General features: G+C 39.3%; 1 protein-coding gene across 1 annotated transcript in view; it reads right to left on the bottom strand.

Moving 5' to 3' along the window:
• Positions 1-15,322, bottom strand: part of LOC104576791 (cytosolic phospholipase A2 epsilon) — a 30,226-nt gene extending 14,904 nt beyond the window's left edge. The window contains exons 1-4 of the mRNA XM_088520481.1: positions 15,296-15,322; positions 13,694-13,766; positions 2,382-2,518; positions 473-604 (exon numbers count right to left, since the gene is read on the bottom strand). Of these exons, the coding sequence (XP_088376607.1) occupies positions 473-604; positions 2,382-2,518; positions 13,694-13,766; positions 15,296-15,322 (369 nt within the window). The remainder of the gene's footprint in view (positions 1-472; positions 605-2,381; positions 2,519-13,693; positions 13,767-15,295) is intronic.
• Between the last annotated feature and the right edge of the window lie 475 nt (positions 15,323-15,797).

Below are 15,797 nucleotides of genomic sequence, written 5' to 3'. Positions count from 1 at the left end.
TAAGGCAGAGCAGAATGGTCCAGGCCCCTGCCTACAAATGGCTCAAAACTCTGATGCAAAATATCTAACCTGGAAATCCAAATCCCATGCTAAAGTCATCACGCTTATGTTCAGGTATACTGAAGTGATGAGAGAGTTACAGTGATAGGCCAGCTACAGGTTTTAACATCTCAGCATTCTTTCTTAGTGCTATATTCAGGTATACATGAAATAATTGCATGTCAAAAAGTATTAGTATAAAAGTGAGTACTAAGGAGCTAGTCAAAATTTTCATAATGAGGTCCAAGATAAGGAATACTTTCTGCTGAGAAAACTTGGGAGGGTACTTTACAAGGTATATGGAATACAAAAGAAATAAACCATTCCACATACAATTGTTCTATTTATTGTTTATTATTGTTCTATTTATTGTTTATAAATTGTTTATTGAAATATGTATCCTCCCTGCTGCCAACGCAGTTTGATTCCTCACCTGTGGGTTTAGCTGAAAAGTCAAGCGAGCAGTTTCTCCAAGCTGGATTTTAGCTACATCAAAGAGGACAGTGAAGAGGAGGTCATCTTTAGTGACTTCATTTTCATCATAGACTTTCATTTCCAGGATGTTCTGAGAACATAGACAGAGAATCAGCAGCATTTCTAGCCTGAGCCCTTGCAGCTGGAGGAAGAGTAGGACGTGCTCAGTATGTTCAGAAATACAGAGAAAGATTGGAGAGTAGTGAGAAAGCAAGTCCAAAATATTTATCCACACAGACATGAAGAAATATGTTCTGAAACTTCTATAGCTGATTTGGTTGCTGATTTGCCTCTGCAGAGCAGTTTAAATGACTAGGCTAGTAAATTCATTGAATATGCAGTTTCCGTACTGAGAAAAAAAAGTTTGGTCTCAAATTTGGTTTGAAGACTCTTTTCTCTGCTCTGTAGAAAACTACATAGTGGGCAGGACTTTATTGCTGGCTGTAGAATACAGATCCTTAGACATAAGCAATGATTAAATTACATTAAAGAAGAGTCATATAACTACTGCCTGATTACACAGATCACATGACAATATTCAGCACATAATCTATGGAAACTGCCATGTTTTTGTTAAAGTGTAGAAAAAATACATGGAGAGCAGCAGAGCAAAGGCTTGTTTCCATTGGATTTATATCCTACATGTCTCCAAATCCCAGTTCCTTCATCCTGCAGCACAGTGCTGCTCTTCTGCCTCCTGTAGTACCTGCCTGTAAAAGCTCATATATGTAAACACAGCACATCCTGGTTCAGACAAATAAAACTCTCTGTTCAGTGCTGGCAGGAAGTGCAATTCAAGCTGTTGAGCATAATTTCATCTTTTGCTCTCTGTTACTGTGGTATCTCTGTTTTGAAAGACCTGCCAGCCTAAGGCGTTGCAAGGCAAGAGTATTCTGGTGCAAGAGATACAGATCAGTCGGTCGGTGTTTGTTCCCATGTTGCAAAGTTTAGCTTGCTTTCATGCCTTCCTGCTAAGCCTGCAGGGCTTAGTGAAATTCTGCCTCAGTGGTATTTTGAAAGAAGATGGAACTTTTTAGGTTTGCAAGGAAAACATTGACCATAGGCCACTGAATGGTAGATTTTTTTTAAAAGCTGAAAGGTGTGCTAAACAGGATAAACAGCACCTAACCTTAATGAATTAAGTGAACTTGAGGGCTTGTAGTGCCCTCACTTCTTCGGCATAGATGCCCTGTTGGAGAAGTCTGTTGATGTCTATGAGAGCCAGGGAATGGGCCTGCTGCTTTGGCACCTGGCAGTGGTGCTCTTGCCCCTCTCTGTCATGAGCACCAGGAAATTAAAGATGCAAGTCATAAATTAGGGTTTGATTGCCCCAGGCATGAAGTAAATCTGATTTAAAAACTATCACTTTTCTATGTCTACCCGGACTTTGAAACGATGAGAAGAGCAGATGTAGGTGTTGCTTTTTCGTGTATGTGTGGGAGAACTTGCAAAACTGCTTAAATTCTCAAATTTCTTTGTCAAACTAAAAGCTCAGCTGCTTTTCTTTTGCAGTCTTTCAAATGCCTTTTTTATTTTTCTTTTTTGACTCAAGGTAGTTCAGTACAGTAGTTCAACAATACAGCACTATAATTCTTCTACGAATTAGCTCATGTGTCTCAAGCAGCTCAATTTTATACTCTAATTCTTTTAATCTTAAAAAACAGCTTGCAAAAAAAAACAGGTGAAAAAAAATGACAAACACTTTATGAATAGGTGTGGAATATTCTGGTGACCTGAGCTCTACTGTGTCTTATTTCATGTCTCATACCCACGTCCTTCACCTCTGTGTACTGTCTAGTTACCCTAGATACTGATAATACAATGAGATCTCTGCACCCAAAGGAAAACAAATGCACTCTGTGGCTTACTTTTACTTGGCTCTGGATCCTGAAGAAAAATGTTTCATTCCACACTGGATCTTTGGAGTTCTTGATGGTTTTGGTCCGGACAGTCTCAGAGGAAGCAGCGGGCAAGGAGAGGCTTACATAGCAATCGGTTTGACTAACTGTATTTAAAAATATATATATATATATTAACTAACAAATTTCCATAAAAATCTTAGAGCATAGGCTTATTGCACTGTAGACAGTAAGCTGCATAAAGGAAATATTTTTTTTTTCAGTTAATTTGTCCCACTGAATATTACTCAATAGCACTACTACTTGTTCTGGCAATCAGGTGGAAGCTCTGATCCGAAATGGAGATTCAAAGAAACTACTGCAGCAAGGAGAGCTGACAAGAAAAACAAAAACATGGATAGTTTTATTTAACAAAAATACATTATTTACTCATCCTATAATCAAAGAAAATCAACAGATCTCTGCAATGGTGAAGCAAAAGGTCTGATAAGAACTGTCAAACAAGCAATTGTGCTGAAAGGAAGCAGCTGACTGTCCTGAGATTTGGAGAGGGGATCAAAAGAGGTGAGTACCAAGAATCTGCCCTGTCTGATCTGCTGCCCCCACACACACAGCCGGAGCCCAGTGCTGGCAGTGAGGGAACAGACTGCGTCTGCCAACATGCAGTCAGTGGGCGAGCTGCTGGAAGGGGTTTTGTGGCACGTTGGCTCTGATCCCAGCTCTGCTCCAGCCTGCTAAGTCACCTTGGGCAACTGCTTCCAATTTATCTTGATTCTGTATCCTGCATTTCCACATCTATAAATCTGCAATAATGATCCTTTTTTTTTTTTTTTTTTTTTTTTCAATCTGCTATGCTCCCATAATTAAAAGCATACAAATAATAAATACTATTATTATTATTCCCACAGAATGCCAGGAAGAGAGTTCTTTATCAGTAATTATATTTTTATTTCTTTACCGGTCCCTTGATTCTCATTCCACACTTTCTTCAAACTTTCAGTGTTTTGTGTTCTGTTTTGTGAACAGGTATGTCTTCAAGCGTGTCTGGAACCGTTTTATGAATTATTTATCTTCTAGCTTTTCTGATAAAATCTGACCATGAAACATCTTGCAGTTTTTCAGCATGCATTTGATAGTATACCCCTTGCTTTCTACAGCAGGAAAGAAATTACTTTAACATGACAAGTGCATACTTCCCTACTGTTTCTACGTAATATTATGCTATTCTTAGACTTACTACCAGAGTTTTTAAAACATAGAACATGTGCAATTTCCCTTTAAGTAACAAGTTGTTGGTCAGGGACTTTATAAAATCATTTCTTCAACTCTTTCACAACATTTTCTGCAGTTATTTGCCTTCCATTGACTTTAAACTGTCACAACAGAAAGAATTAACTTTGCATGATTACATCCTCAGACAGTGCTAGAGAAGCAGATAAGAACGGGAGTAACCGTTTCTTCAGTAACTATATCTGCTGGTTAATAAATATGTGTTTTCAGAGAATTTATTCTTTCATGCTCTGTGATATCTCTTTGTCCCATGTATTATTTGAGAATCCTATTTTAAAAGTCAGGTAATTAATATTTTCAAATTATCAGAGAAACTAGCCCTAGACATGTAACCTGTAATCTTGCATTTAGATAGGGCTATGGTGAAATCTTAATTAAATCCTTCATATTCTCTGAACACAGCAAACCTATAGCAAACATGAGAAGTTAGTCCAGTTTTTAACAAGCCTGTTCACATTTAATAAGAGCAAACCAGAGTCCCACAGCTTCATGATCTGGACATAACTGCAGCTCACTCAGTAGCTGCTGGGGCCCGAGTCTTGAAATAGCCCAAGGAATAGAGTGGTTCAATGAGATCCGCAAACAGCCAACTGCAGCCAGACCACTTCCTAAAGAATAACGAATTATGCCAATAAATGGTACTCTTGTAGGGATTATCTAGTAGTTTATACACACAACACAGATTTAGATCTCTTTTGGACCAGATCCCCGATACTCATTGCTAAAGATAAGTGTGGGAGATGATCTTTGTCTTTGCAGAGACTCAGAGCCCTGCATAAGAGCAAGTGGATGTGCAGTGCCTCTGTCAGCTCGCTTCTTCCCACTTTAACCACTGGTAAGTTTAGAACTGTAACAGCTATTGAAATTAAATGCATCCACATGAAAGGGGGCTGGATTAAACAGCCTGATATATGAGCAAAAGCTGGAAGAATTGAAAAAATGGGGTTTCATCATTTAAAAAACAGAAAAGAATAGTCTGACAAAGGACATGGCAATGTCGTCTAATGTCCAAATGATTGTTACAAAGACAACAATGATCAGTAGATGTGCAGATGTCTTATCACCACAGGAAAAGAGATAGATAGATTTAGGATAACAGATCCAGCTGTACAGAGAATCTATACATTTTTTGTGTATCATTTTCTCATTTCAGCAGATATTCTTATCCAAATATGTATCAAACAGTGATAGAAAAGGTAGACTTGTCCATGCTTCAGGAAAGAGGACCAGCGCAAGTGAAACTTCATGACTGTTATATTGAATCTGGACTTGCTGCCACATGATGCCCAGCTTTATTTTGGAAGACAATAAACAGAATAATCAAGGCATCTCAATTATATAACATAGGAACAAACTAAGCAGGCTTCCAGGAGGCCTCAATGGTCAGGACAGCCTGTGATACAGCAATTATTATACAGTGTGCCAGGCCTAGTGGTACGTTCCCAATTAATCCATGGTGCTGACAGGCTCACTGCCTGCAGAGCAATTGCAAAGATCCCTCCTTTACACATGTAAGGTAAGACTGTAAGGTCATCAGAAAATTTCTCATCTTTTCTTTCCAGACATATACTGCACCCAAGTAACAAGGCTTAGATCCACACCTAGTGCCTCTATGTACTATCTCAATATTTTAAATCATCCAAAGAAAACAGCACAAAAAGCAACACAGAGGCATCCACAAGACAGCTGTTGCTACAACTTCTCCTTCCCACTTCAACTCTCTTATGAAGCAACAGGGGATAAACTATATTACCTAACTAATATGATGGGTACAAGTAGTGCTTGCAAGATCTGTGCATAACAAAAGCAAAGATGTCATTAGATGACCCTTATATATGTTCTATTTTGGGAAATTGCAACTATATATGGCAGATTTTGTAGGTACACCCATTTTTAGATTTTCCATAAGCATTGCTAGTGATTCACTACTGTCAGGGAGTCAAACAGCAGGAACCATACGCTTTATACAAAAAAAAAAAAAAACTTATAGTAAGTATAGTATAGGAACTCTTAGCAATTTATAGCATCTCTCCTCCCTGCCCTGTTGTCCTCCAAGGATTTTCTGAAAAAAACGAAAGCAGCAGTAACGCTCCATGTGATGTGCAGCCACATGCCGAACTGAGGCCAAGCTACAGTGTTGCTCATGCGCTGCAATGGTATCTGATCTGAATCTTTCAATTTAGATTCAGAATAATAATTTTTAAATAAACAATAAATAAATTTAATAAATAGGCTTTTTTTTCTAGTCAAATCTGGAACTGAGTGGAAAGCTGCAAGCAAGATGTAGCTCAGATGAGATGTGATAAGAACAAGGTCAGCTGATTGGCATGAGGTGTCCTTCTCTATAAACCAATACAGAAAGAATTCACAAATGTGATGAGTGAGGTTAAATATATCTCAAAGTCTCACTAACAGGAAGCAGTTAGCACTGATAATCCACAGGAGCTGCTTATAGAACCTGTGCAGTTAAATAAAAATAAATAGATAAATATGTTCTTTGCTTTTTATTGCTGGGATGGAAAAGTTATGTCTGAGAAAACAGCATAGAAATAATAAGAGTATAAAATAAGGATGCAATAAGTCCCCACTAGAAGGACTGCATTGCCTCACTAGAAGGATCCTTCATGTGATAGTTTGTACTAACTAACAGGAAAACAAAGACACCACTCACAATGCTGATGAGCTAGTTTGACAAGATGAGTTCCATAACATACTGGGACAAACAGCTATACCAAGGATGTCTACTCCCCAACATACATAAGTCTTCATGTGCCTAAGAATTCAGCCCAAAATCTGTAAAAGTCAGCCACCATGTTCTGAACTAAATTTTGGACTTGCAAGGTATAACATACAGGTAGCAAAGGATTTGATTGTTTTGTTTTATTTCATAGAGACTTTGTTCAGCCTGCATTAAAAGCTTGGATTACAGCAATTGTTCATCCTGACATATATGTTATGATTGAGATGTATTCCCAACGTGCTTTGCTTCTGGGAGAAAAGTCTTCAGATTTTCTACCTGTCTTTTCCACAAAGATGCCATCATCAACTTCAGCCACATCAAAGTAAAACACAGAGAAAGAAATAGCCTCCAGACTGTTCTTTTTAATATCAAGATTACAACTAATCTCATTTTCACCGTGAAAGTAAATGAGCTAACATTTCTGGCTAACACTTCCTGTCTCAGTTCTGTTCTTTAACAGAAAGGGAGTTCTTTAAAGAGAGACAGAAAAGACTGGTCCTGAATAAACAGGAATTGATAGATACCTTCGCCAAGCCAGGATCTTCAAAAATATTTCCCATCTAATAGATTTCAAATAGATTGAAATCTGTTTGATTTTCTTCAAAAAGATTTCCCATCTAATATGACAGAAGCAGCAAAACTAACATTTGTGAGTAAAGGTTTCTTCTAACCTTGGCCAGTGGATAATGCACTTTATTACCTCCTACTGAGAATGAAACAACACAAGGAACCTGGGAGAGAAGCTGTAATCTCCTGAAAAAGTTATGTATGTCTTTACAGCAGCACAGACTACCTCAGCCACATTGAAACTATCCTATGCTCTTTATGTTTGCCTCCTACATGATAGCAAATCACACCTGGGTTGCTGGTCCTTATCCAGAAGGTAATCAAGGCCTCAATGCAGTTAAAATGTTGCCTGAAGCTCCTCTCTGAAAACCAAGTTCTCAAGTTCTGTGAAATTTGCCCATGGGTAGGGCTTTCCCCGGCACTGCTGAGTCTTCAGAATAAGATTTTGTGGGGACTAAGACATACTGCAAGTCTTATGACATTGCTTTTTTTAGTCTAAGGCTCACCTCTACAATGTACCTCATCTCCTCTAGATACGTGTGAAAGATTAGTAAAAAGCACAAATGCAAAAAAATCTACCCTTTGCCCAAAGGGAAAGAATGGATTACTGAATGAATTACCGAATACAGATGTCAGTTGTGCTGCTTTACTGTACAACTAGCTGATCTTCAGATACAGCTGTTTTTATGATATTGGAACAATGAGGATAGAATTATAATAGATTTTACAGGTTTTCGTTTTCATACAGAAATCTGTTGGGAATCAATGAAAAAAACAAACGTATTTTAAATGTGTTTTTCATAAAAAAAAAAAAAAAAAGAAAATGAAAAATTGTAGCTTCTTGTCCTCATCAAAGGACTACCCCAATTTTTTTAAAACAAGCAAGCAAGTATTCCCTAGGCAAGGAATGAATGTTTGCATCAGTCTTTATGTTCTTTATGATTCTTTGGATGTCCCACACAGTAAAAACCACACTGTAGACACAGACCAGTGGATATTTCATTTGTGGTTAGTGTTCAGGATCCAGCTAAGTATCCTTCAGTTTTAAATTCAAGAAATTCAACAATAAGCAAGATACAGAGGGAAAATAGAGTCTCCATCAAGGATGCTAAACAATAAGGCACAACAACTTTTAAGAGGATGTGGTGAGCTGTAAACATGGGAGAAGGCAATGCTAAGCATAGTTTTGTAAGTGGTGAGAAGGTGTGACACAACTTCCCCAGAAATTTATAAATACAGAATGACTATTCAGAAATCAAAACACAGACTTCATTACCATTATCCATTCACAGCTGCTTAAATTACCTAGGTATGTTTGAAAGAAACTTTGTGCTAGAGTTGTTCTGCATTATTTTGTTCATGAAGTGTCTCAGCTTTTGCTGAGACTATGACGTTTTGCTGAGACAAGATGGATGTTTTGCAGTAACATCCACCCAGGTTTGCTGGTCCTTTCTGAGCACAAACTAGAGATTCCCATCCTGAGCAGACTGCCTCAGTCATCTAGCTCTGCAAGGAGGAAAAGGCTCTATATGGATGTGGAGTGGACCTCAAGTCACCTGTTTATTACAGCCTCTCTTCTCCACCCACACCTCTGTGCTCATTTCCATTGCCTCCACCCATTTCAAAGCTGTTGTTTTAAAACAGGCTTTGACGTTTTAAGCGCTTATAAAACATTTTAAGGCCTGTTTCAACTCCTCATTCACTAGAAGTCTCTTCTGACGTAGAGAGATAATGAAGTCTAAGAACATACAGTAATGCCATGAAAGGCTTTTGAGATGATCCCTGTCCATGGAAGAACAACATGTTCCATACCACCTATACAGATACCATGTTACGGCACGGTAACTACTCCTACCTTTTGCCTTTAAGACAGGGGCAAGCCTGAGCCATTACCTAAGGTGACAAAATGACTCTTATAACCTTCGAGCAACAATGACCTTTTTTTTCTCCAGGTGTCCCTGTGAGGTCCCCAATGCCCTTATTTTATTCCTTGTTTTAGAAATGATTTGCTAAGGCACTAAGGAAACTTGTTTTGTCCAAGGTAACATCAAGAGTCTGCAGCAAGACATGAGGGAATATCCCACATCATACCTTTTAAACACTGAAACAGCTTTCTGCTCTCTCACACACAGAGTATATGGAAGTCCAGCAGAGCTATAAGAAGATGTATGTGTGCCTCCTTACAATCCATTGACACTGAGCACTAGAGATGGAGTCATTTGCACAGCTGCAAGGAAGTACCTTGAACAAGATCCCTAAACAAATAACAGCATATTAACGAACTACAAGGTTGTGTATAGCATAGTCCATTTTAGTCGTAGTTTATGATGGTATGAAGGCATGGCACATGCTTTCCACACCTGAGACTGTCTATACAACAAACTCCATCTTGCAGTTTGTGCCAAGAGTTTCTTAAGGCTTCAGGAAAAGGGAAGAAAGAGACCTAGAAATAATCTCTTGAACTCAAGAACAGAAAATGGGTGATCTGAGGGAAACTGCTTTTTGCATGTATTTAGATGGTAGCAATGAATTGCGGAAAAGTGAGAACAGCCTTGAACATGACTTGATGAAACCAAAAAGAAGGGTGGACAGAAAGGAACAGGGGTTGCTAACAACTGCAAAACTGATTCATATAACATTAATTGAGATCACTCATTCATTGGTTATTTGTATTACTAACCAAGGTTATGACTTTGTTATGACAAACATTAAGACCAATCCTCTGTTTTGCCAGGCTCTCTAGTCATCATACAATTAGACCTTGATCTAAACATCTTACAATTACAGTAGGAAAAGTCTCCTTTCAGGATATGACATCAGAGGGAGGAGCTTCTGGAGGCGAACAATTACTTTTATGCATGATTATTTTGTTTTCTAAACTAGTGAGGAAATCACTGTTGACAGCTCTTGTTGCAACTTTGTAGTTATCCACCTCACTTTGCTCACACACATGTCTTTGCTCAGATTCCTATAGCTGAGTGTTTCGCTTTAGCTTCTTTTAGGATTTCTTTTTGTTAATGAAAAAGCAGCCTGTCTGAGCATCCAGAAGCACAAAAAACATGCATGAGATACTTTGCAAAGGTAGCAATGCTTCTTCTCAAGGGACCTCATCCTAGAATTTCTCTCAGCCACAGCAAAGGCAGGAATTTTGTTTCACTGCACCACTCTAAAACACTGGGCAGCAGAGGCCTTCAGGCTGATCAAGCAGAGTGCTCTCATGGCCTGGTCCATGCTACAACCAGATAGCTGCCCCTAAGAATGTGTCGCAGCTCTCCATTTAGCAAGTGCCTCAAGCAAACCCAGCCAGATGACAATATTCAGACTACAGCCAATCGAACCCTTCTCTACAAACTCTCCAAGAACCACTCTGTAGTCACAGGGAAATGGCACTGTGCAGGCAATGAATGCAGGTTTTGCTAGAACTGTGTATGCATTTAGGAAGGGCTGAGATTGTGACAAGGCTTTGAGATGGTTGTAGTAAGAGATGATTGTGCCTGCACAGCCACCAGTGATTCATCGTTAACCAGGTATGGAGAAATACAAGGAGATTGTTGTCCTTGTGCAAGAAAGGACACCAACTAATGTGCAGAAAAAAATATTTTCAGGACAGCCTGAAGAAAAGACCATTTTTTCAAGCAGGCATTTCTGCTGCCCATGCAAATGAAAAGAGCAAAAGGGAATGTCAATAACTATTTAGTCAACACTAAGTATCTAGACTTCCACAAAGAAAAGCATCCATACAGAGGGCTTGGTATTTTCCTGCAACACTGAGGAATAGAATCTGGGTTTCTGTCGAATGCACGGTGAGACGAAGTGTACGAAAGTAAAACACATCAGCGGCCTTCAGGTTCCCAGCCATCTGTTAAATGTAGCTATTTGCATGCAACACTTTTGACTCTGGAGCCAGATCCCTGAGACACAGACCTGTATGGTCTGTGGGTATCACCCTGTGTTACCTTTGTTCAAAAGCACACTAAACTTTGGACTGACCTTGTGCTATAATTCCTACAGCTTTTGGTAGGGAAACTCTAGCCAAACTTAAACACGTTCAAAAAGTGCAACAGAAGCATGTCTGGGGAATTAGATGCACTACTTAGGTTGTAGCTGCCTCATAACCTGCGTCATCAGAAGAAAAGCTTTTTGTTGAATGAATAAGCACTAGACCACATTTATATCAGTTTTCAACAGATACCAGTAGCCTATTTCTGCTACTGTCACGTACAAATGAAACACTTTTTCCAACAGAAAGGGAAAGGGTTTGGAGAGCATGATTATAGATGATGGCTACAGGTATTATATAACATAAAAAAGCAAGTCTATATTATATGACACATGCAAAATCTAAGGACATGTGGATTACATGTAGCAAGAGAATGCCAACTTTCCCTTAACTATAAAATGCTACAGCTGCAGACAAGCAAACTATACTCATATTTGACAGGTAAGCATTCCAAAAACTATCAAATCAGACCCCAAATCTGACTGATGACTCTTTACCATTAGAACCATTTCTGTGCCATCTTTCAGCATTATCTCATTACCTCATTCTCTCAAAACAATTTCAGATCTCCCTATATCTATTTTTGTAGATACCCACTTTCCTAGGAATATTCTTCCTGATAAGTGGTTTTTTTTGGAAAATGGAAAATAAAACAGTTATACTTCCCACTTACTTATAATTAGCTGTTTTAATACTTATTTTGTATATTTTAAATAGCTGTCTTGACTTTTTTCATCGTTGCTACGCTCAGATTAATCTATTCTTTAAAACATTTTGTTCCTAATTGCACCCAATTCCTTTCTGCTTTACATTTTTACTCATTCCATCATATCTGTACAGGTAATAGGTGGCTCCTGGCAAAAGGTAAGAGTATGAACTCAGTTCAGTGGAGATCACCACAGGTATAGAGATGCCATGAAGAGACGCTGAGTGTATAAGTGTACACTGTATTAAATGAACTCAACAGGAGCTATTCAGGAATTCGAGAAAGGGCAGAGAAATGAGTTTAGAGAAGGTTTTTACCACCTTCCAGAGCAAGACAGCAGGCACAGTCTTGTATGCTATACAGAGGACTATGGCAACCTTACTTAAATAAATCAGTCATGGAAGTTGCACAGAAAACTCTTATTTCAGTGGCAACAGATGTCACCTCCGGCTTTTATGCAGACTTATAGCTTCCCCTCTAAAGTGCAAGGAAATGTACATTGCGATCCCCCAATTTGCTTTCAAAGTTGCCACTTCTCTCACTCCCAATAAATACACTTCAGCCAGAATCAATCTGAACTAGACAGAAGTTACAAGATGATCTTTGGTGTACATGCCAGTGCCTTTCTCTCTCTCTCTTCCATGGCAGAGATTTTTGAAGACTGTATTTGGATCCCTTCCTTGAGGATTTCTCTCATCATCTCACAGAAAGCCTCCCTGCACAACATTTCTGCAGACAGAATGTCCACCATCACCAATTGATTACTATTACACTCTCAACCTGTTTTTCTAATTAACTCTAATCCTGCTTGCATAAGATCAGTTCTTGTGATGTGTATCTCACCTGGCATATCTCCACTAAAATTAAGTGCTTCGAGAGAGCACAAAGCCACTGAGCTGATAAGACCTCAGTGCCTCTTTGCTGTGTCACTGGTAACTTGACCCTGGCTCTCAGAGAGTGAACAAGGTGTATAACATAACATCTCTTGCATAACATAAGGAGGGCAGCTGGGATGGCCAGTGAGCGCTCTGCTCCTCTTGGACATAGATCCCCAATGCCTGCTGCTCCTAGCTCTCACTAGCAGAGGCCTACCCTCTTCTGGCATTGGAAGCAAGTCTCCTGGGATGTAGGCTCACACCTGTAGCCAAACATCTATGGAAAATGAAAATTCAGGATAAAGACCTGGTTTATATAAAACAGCCTTTGAAAGTTTATCGGAAACTCTGAAAGTTTATCGGAACTGAAGAGTGTGAAATCTTCCATTTCCAAATGCTATGAAACACTGAGAAAGAAATGAACGCCCCTGGTGTTAAGCCCAGAAACGGAAAACTAGGGGTTTTGTTCCTTTCAAAGGAACAAGGTGGTCAGATTGCTCGCTGCACGGCAGATGCCTTTCTGCTATGTCACATGGAGCTGCTGCAGCAGGGCTCTGCCACGGTTCCATCGGCATTACTCAGTTTGCAAGGACACACATCCATTTCCTCTCCACTGCATTCCCATCTTGTCCTTCCTCTCTTTGACGTTTATTTCAATTGTCCTGAATCCATAAGCATCCATCTTATTTGCTCCTACCTGAGTAACCACTGGGATTTTCTCTTTTCATGCTTTCACCCATTCCACCAAGATGCCACAGATATTTCAGTCTCAATGGTTTTGCCTTGGAAATATGGTATTTCAAAGTAGATTCAGTAAATACTTGACAAAAACAAGTATAATAGTTAGCTAAAGAAAGCCTTTTTTAAAGCAATTTGAAAAGTGCCTGTATGTATTTCTGCTGGTTATTGAAAAGGTTCTGTGAGCAGGTACACAAGGCAGTACTTTACTTGCAGTATTACCTGATCACTAGCAAAAGGTGTTGTTGATACAAAGCGTATTCTTCAAATATCCAAATTCAAACATGCATCAATTTGGGGAACTGCAGTGGCATCTTATACCCTGGTACAAGTCACAGTGTTCAGTTACACTCACTGCTTTCAGAACTGAAGTACCGGGAACAGCAAGGCACGACTGGTACTCACACAGATCCGCCTTTCTCAGGTTTCTCATTCTTATGATTTTTACAGAGAGGAAGCTGCACGGACATTCTTCAGGCTAAAAAAAAAAAAAAAAGGACAAAATGATAATCTGGATGAATATTAAATTGCTTATACTTTTTAAAATATGCATGAAAAGTGCATGTTGTAATTTTCAAAGCAGTGCAGCACAACTGGAGTATGCACTACCTGAGCTGCTTTGAAATGTGAACCCTCTCCTTATGGAGCTATAAAAAGCGAGAGAGAAAGAGGAAATATTTCTTTGTGAATGGGTGCCATTGATTGGAGAAGAAAACATAGTAAAACAGTTTTAATTAAAATTGGTGCTTGCATTACCTCACATCACATGGAGCTTTAATCCAATTTTAATTTGATCCAATTAATTTAATAATAATTAATTTACTCCAATTTTCCATTTAAGATTTTTATTGGGATCATATTTCTGAGAGCTCCTGTAAATGGTGGAGAGCAAATACATGAAAGATAAAGAACTGCTAAGAAACAGAAACATTTTTTGATAATGTAAGTGATTGCAATGCTGCAGATTTCAGTGCCTTGATGATGTTGAAAAGCTTCCTGACTATCACATAGCGGTAAATGAAACTATTCACTGAGTGAGTGCAAGTGCAGCAGAATCTTTGCCCAGAACAAAATAGTTTATATGAAGCAATGTTAATGAATTTCCCCATCCATAGCAAGTTTTAGTTGTTTACAGAAAAATCATTAATTGAAATGTCAAACACAGAAGCAAAGACAAATAACCAGAAACAATTCAAACAAATTCTTAATTCTTGAATGTTTTACAACTTAAAATTTTAGCTATTTCTTCACTGCAAGCCATTACTTACTCCCTTCACTCACGTCCCTCTAGGATGGAAGAGCTCTTTAATCTCCATTTCACAGCTGGGGGAAGGAGGCACAGAGCGATTAAATAATTTGCTCATGGTCAAATAGTAAGTTAATTTCAGAGCAGAAAGCAGGTGGTGCATGAAACTCCCTGGAGCTCAAGAGCAAGTTTTAAGGCTCTTCCTGTCTGGATCTGTTCCATGAGGATCCAGAACATACCCCCAGTGGACAAGGATAGATAAGGATTTTTCTCAAGCCATGCATAAATGTCAAGCTAGAACAATCTTTGTGACTACAATTATTTGTTGTTGTTGATCAGCGACTTTCCTATGTTCTCTACTACCAGGTGGCTGCCAGCACAGCTGCAAGGGCACTGTCTGATACAACACTCACAATACCCGTAGCTGGCAAATGCTGTGTTGCTGAAAAGCCTTCAAGATCAACACACGTAATGCTTGCATCAAAGCACATATTCAGTCCAAGCCTTCACTGAGCTCCTTTAAGGCACCTCAGACTGCTTCATAACCTCCATGTGGATCACCCATTAGAACTGACTTTCCTGCGCTTGCCTAGTATTTCTGCATGAAACTGGTAGCAGAAAAGCTATCAGTCTGCCTGACATGCATATGCCGGACCATCACCTCCCAACTGCTCCTCTAGGTGCCAGAATCACAGACTCAAACCCACCTCGCGATGTCTTTACCTTCTAACGATCTAGGGCCTGAATTCCCTCCTTCTTACCTCTTGAGCGCTCCAGAATGATCCCATCGTGCTCCCAGTGGCAAACAAGTGAGACAGAGAAGTCGCTTTGGCATTCGATGCAACAGCTGGCAGTGAGTCACAAAGTACCTCTGCAGACTTTAAGGAGGTACCTGCTGAGGAGCAAGCAACTTGCACTCGCCCCACCTTCTTAGCTGCCTGCAAGGGAAAGGATGAAGAGACAATGTGGTGGCTGGGGGAGGATTTTGCTGAGGTTATTTACCAGCTCCACACAGGTTTGTGTTGGAGGGAGACTGTACACACCGAACTACTAAGAGTTATTAGCAAAGGGTGATGAGCGTGATAATACATACTGCTTATGCAGGGACACCTGTGACCTTGTAGGCTAAAAGATTCCCAAATCAGAGGAAGTAATTGCAGTTACATGCAGTATGGAGAAAAACAGCGGCTCTGTACCAGTCCAGTTAACAGCCAAAATGACTGCAAAAAAAAAAAAAAAAAATTCACTTCAACCACATTTTTT

The sequence above is a fragment of the Tinamus guttatus genome, unplaced genomic scaffold (genome assembly GCF_059628265.1).
Source record: "Tinamus guttatus ecotype Peru unplaced genomic scaffold, ASM5962826v1 Tinamus_guttatus_pri_ptg000089l, whole genome shotgun sequence".
Classification (NCBI taxonomy): Eukaryota; Metazoa; Chordata; class Aves; order Tinamiformes; family Tinamidae; genus Tinamus; species Tinamus guttatus.
The sequence above is the reverse complement of the archived record's forward strand: the minus strand, read 5'-3'. Positions and strand labels throughout refer to the sequence as shown.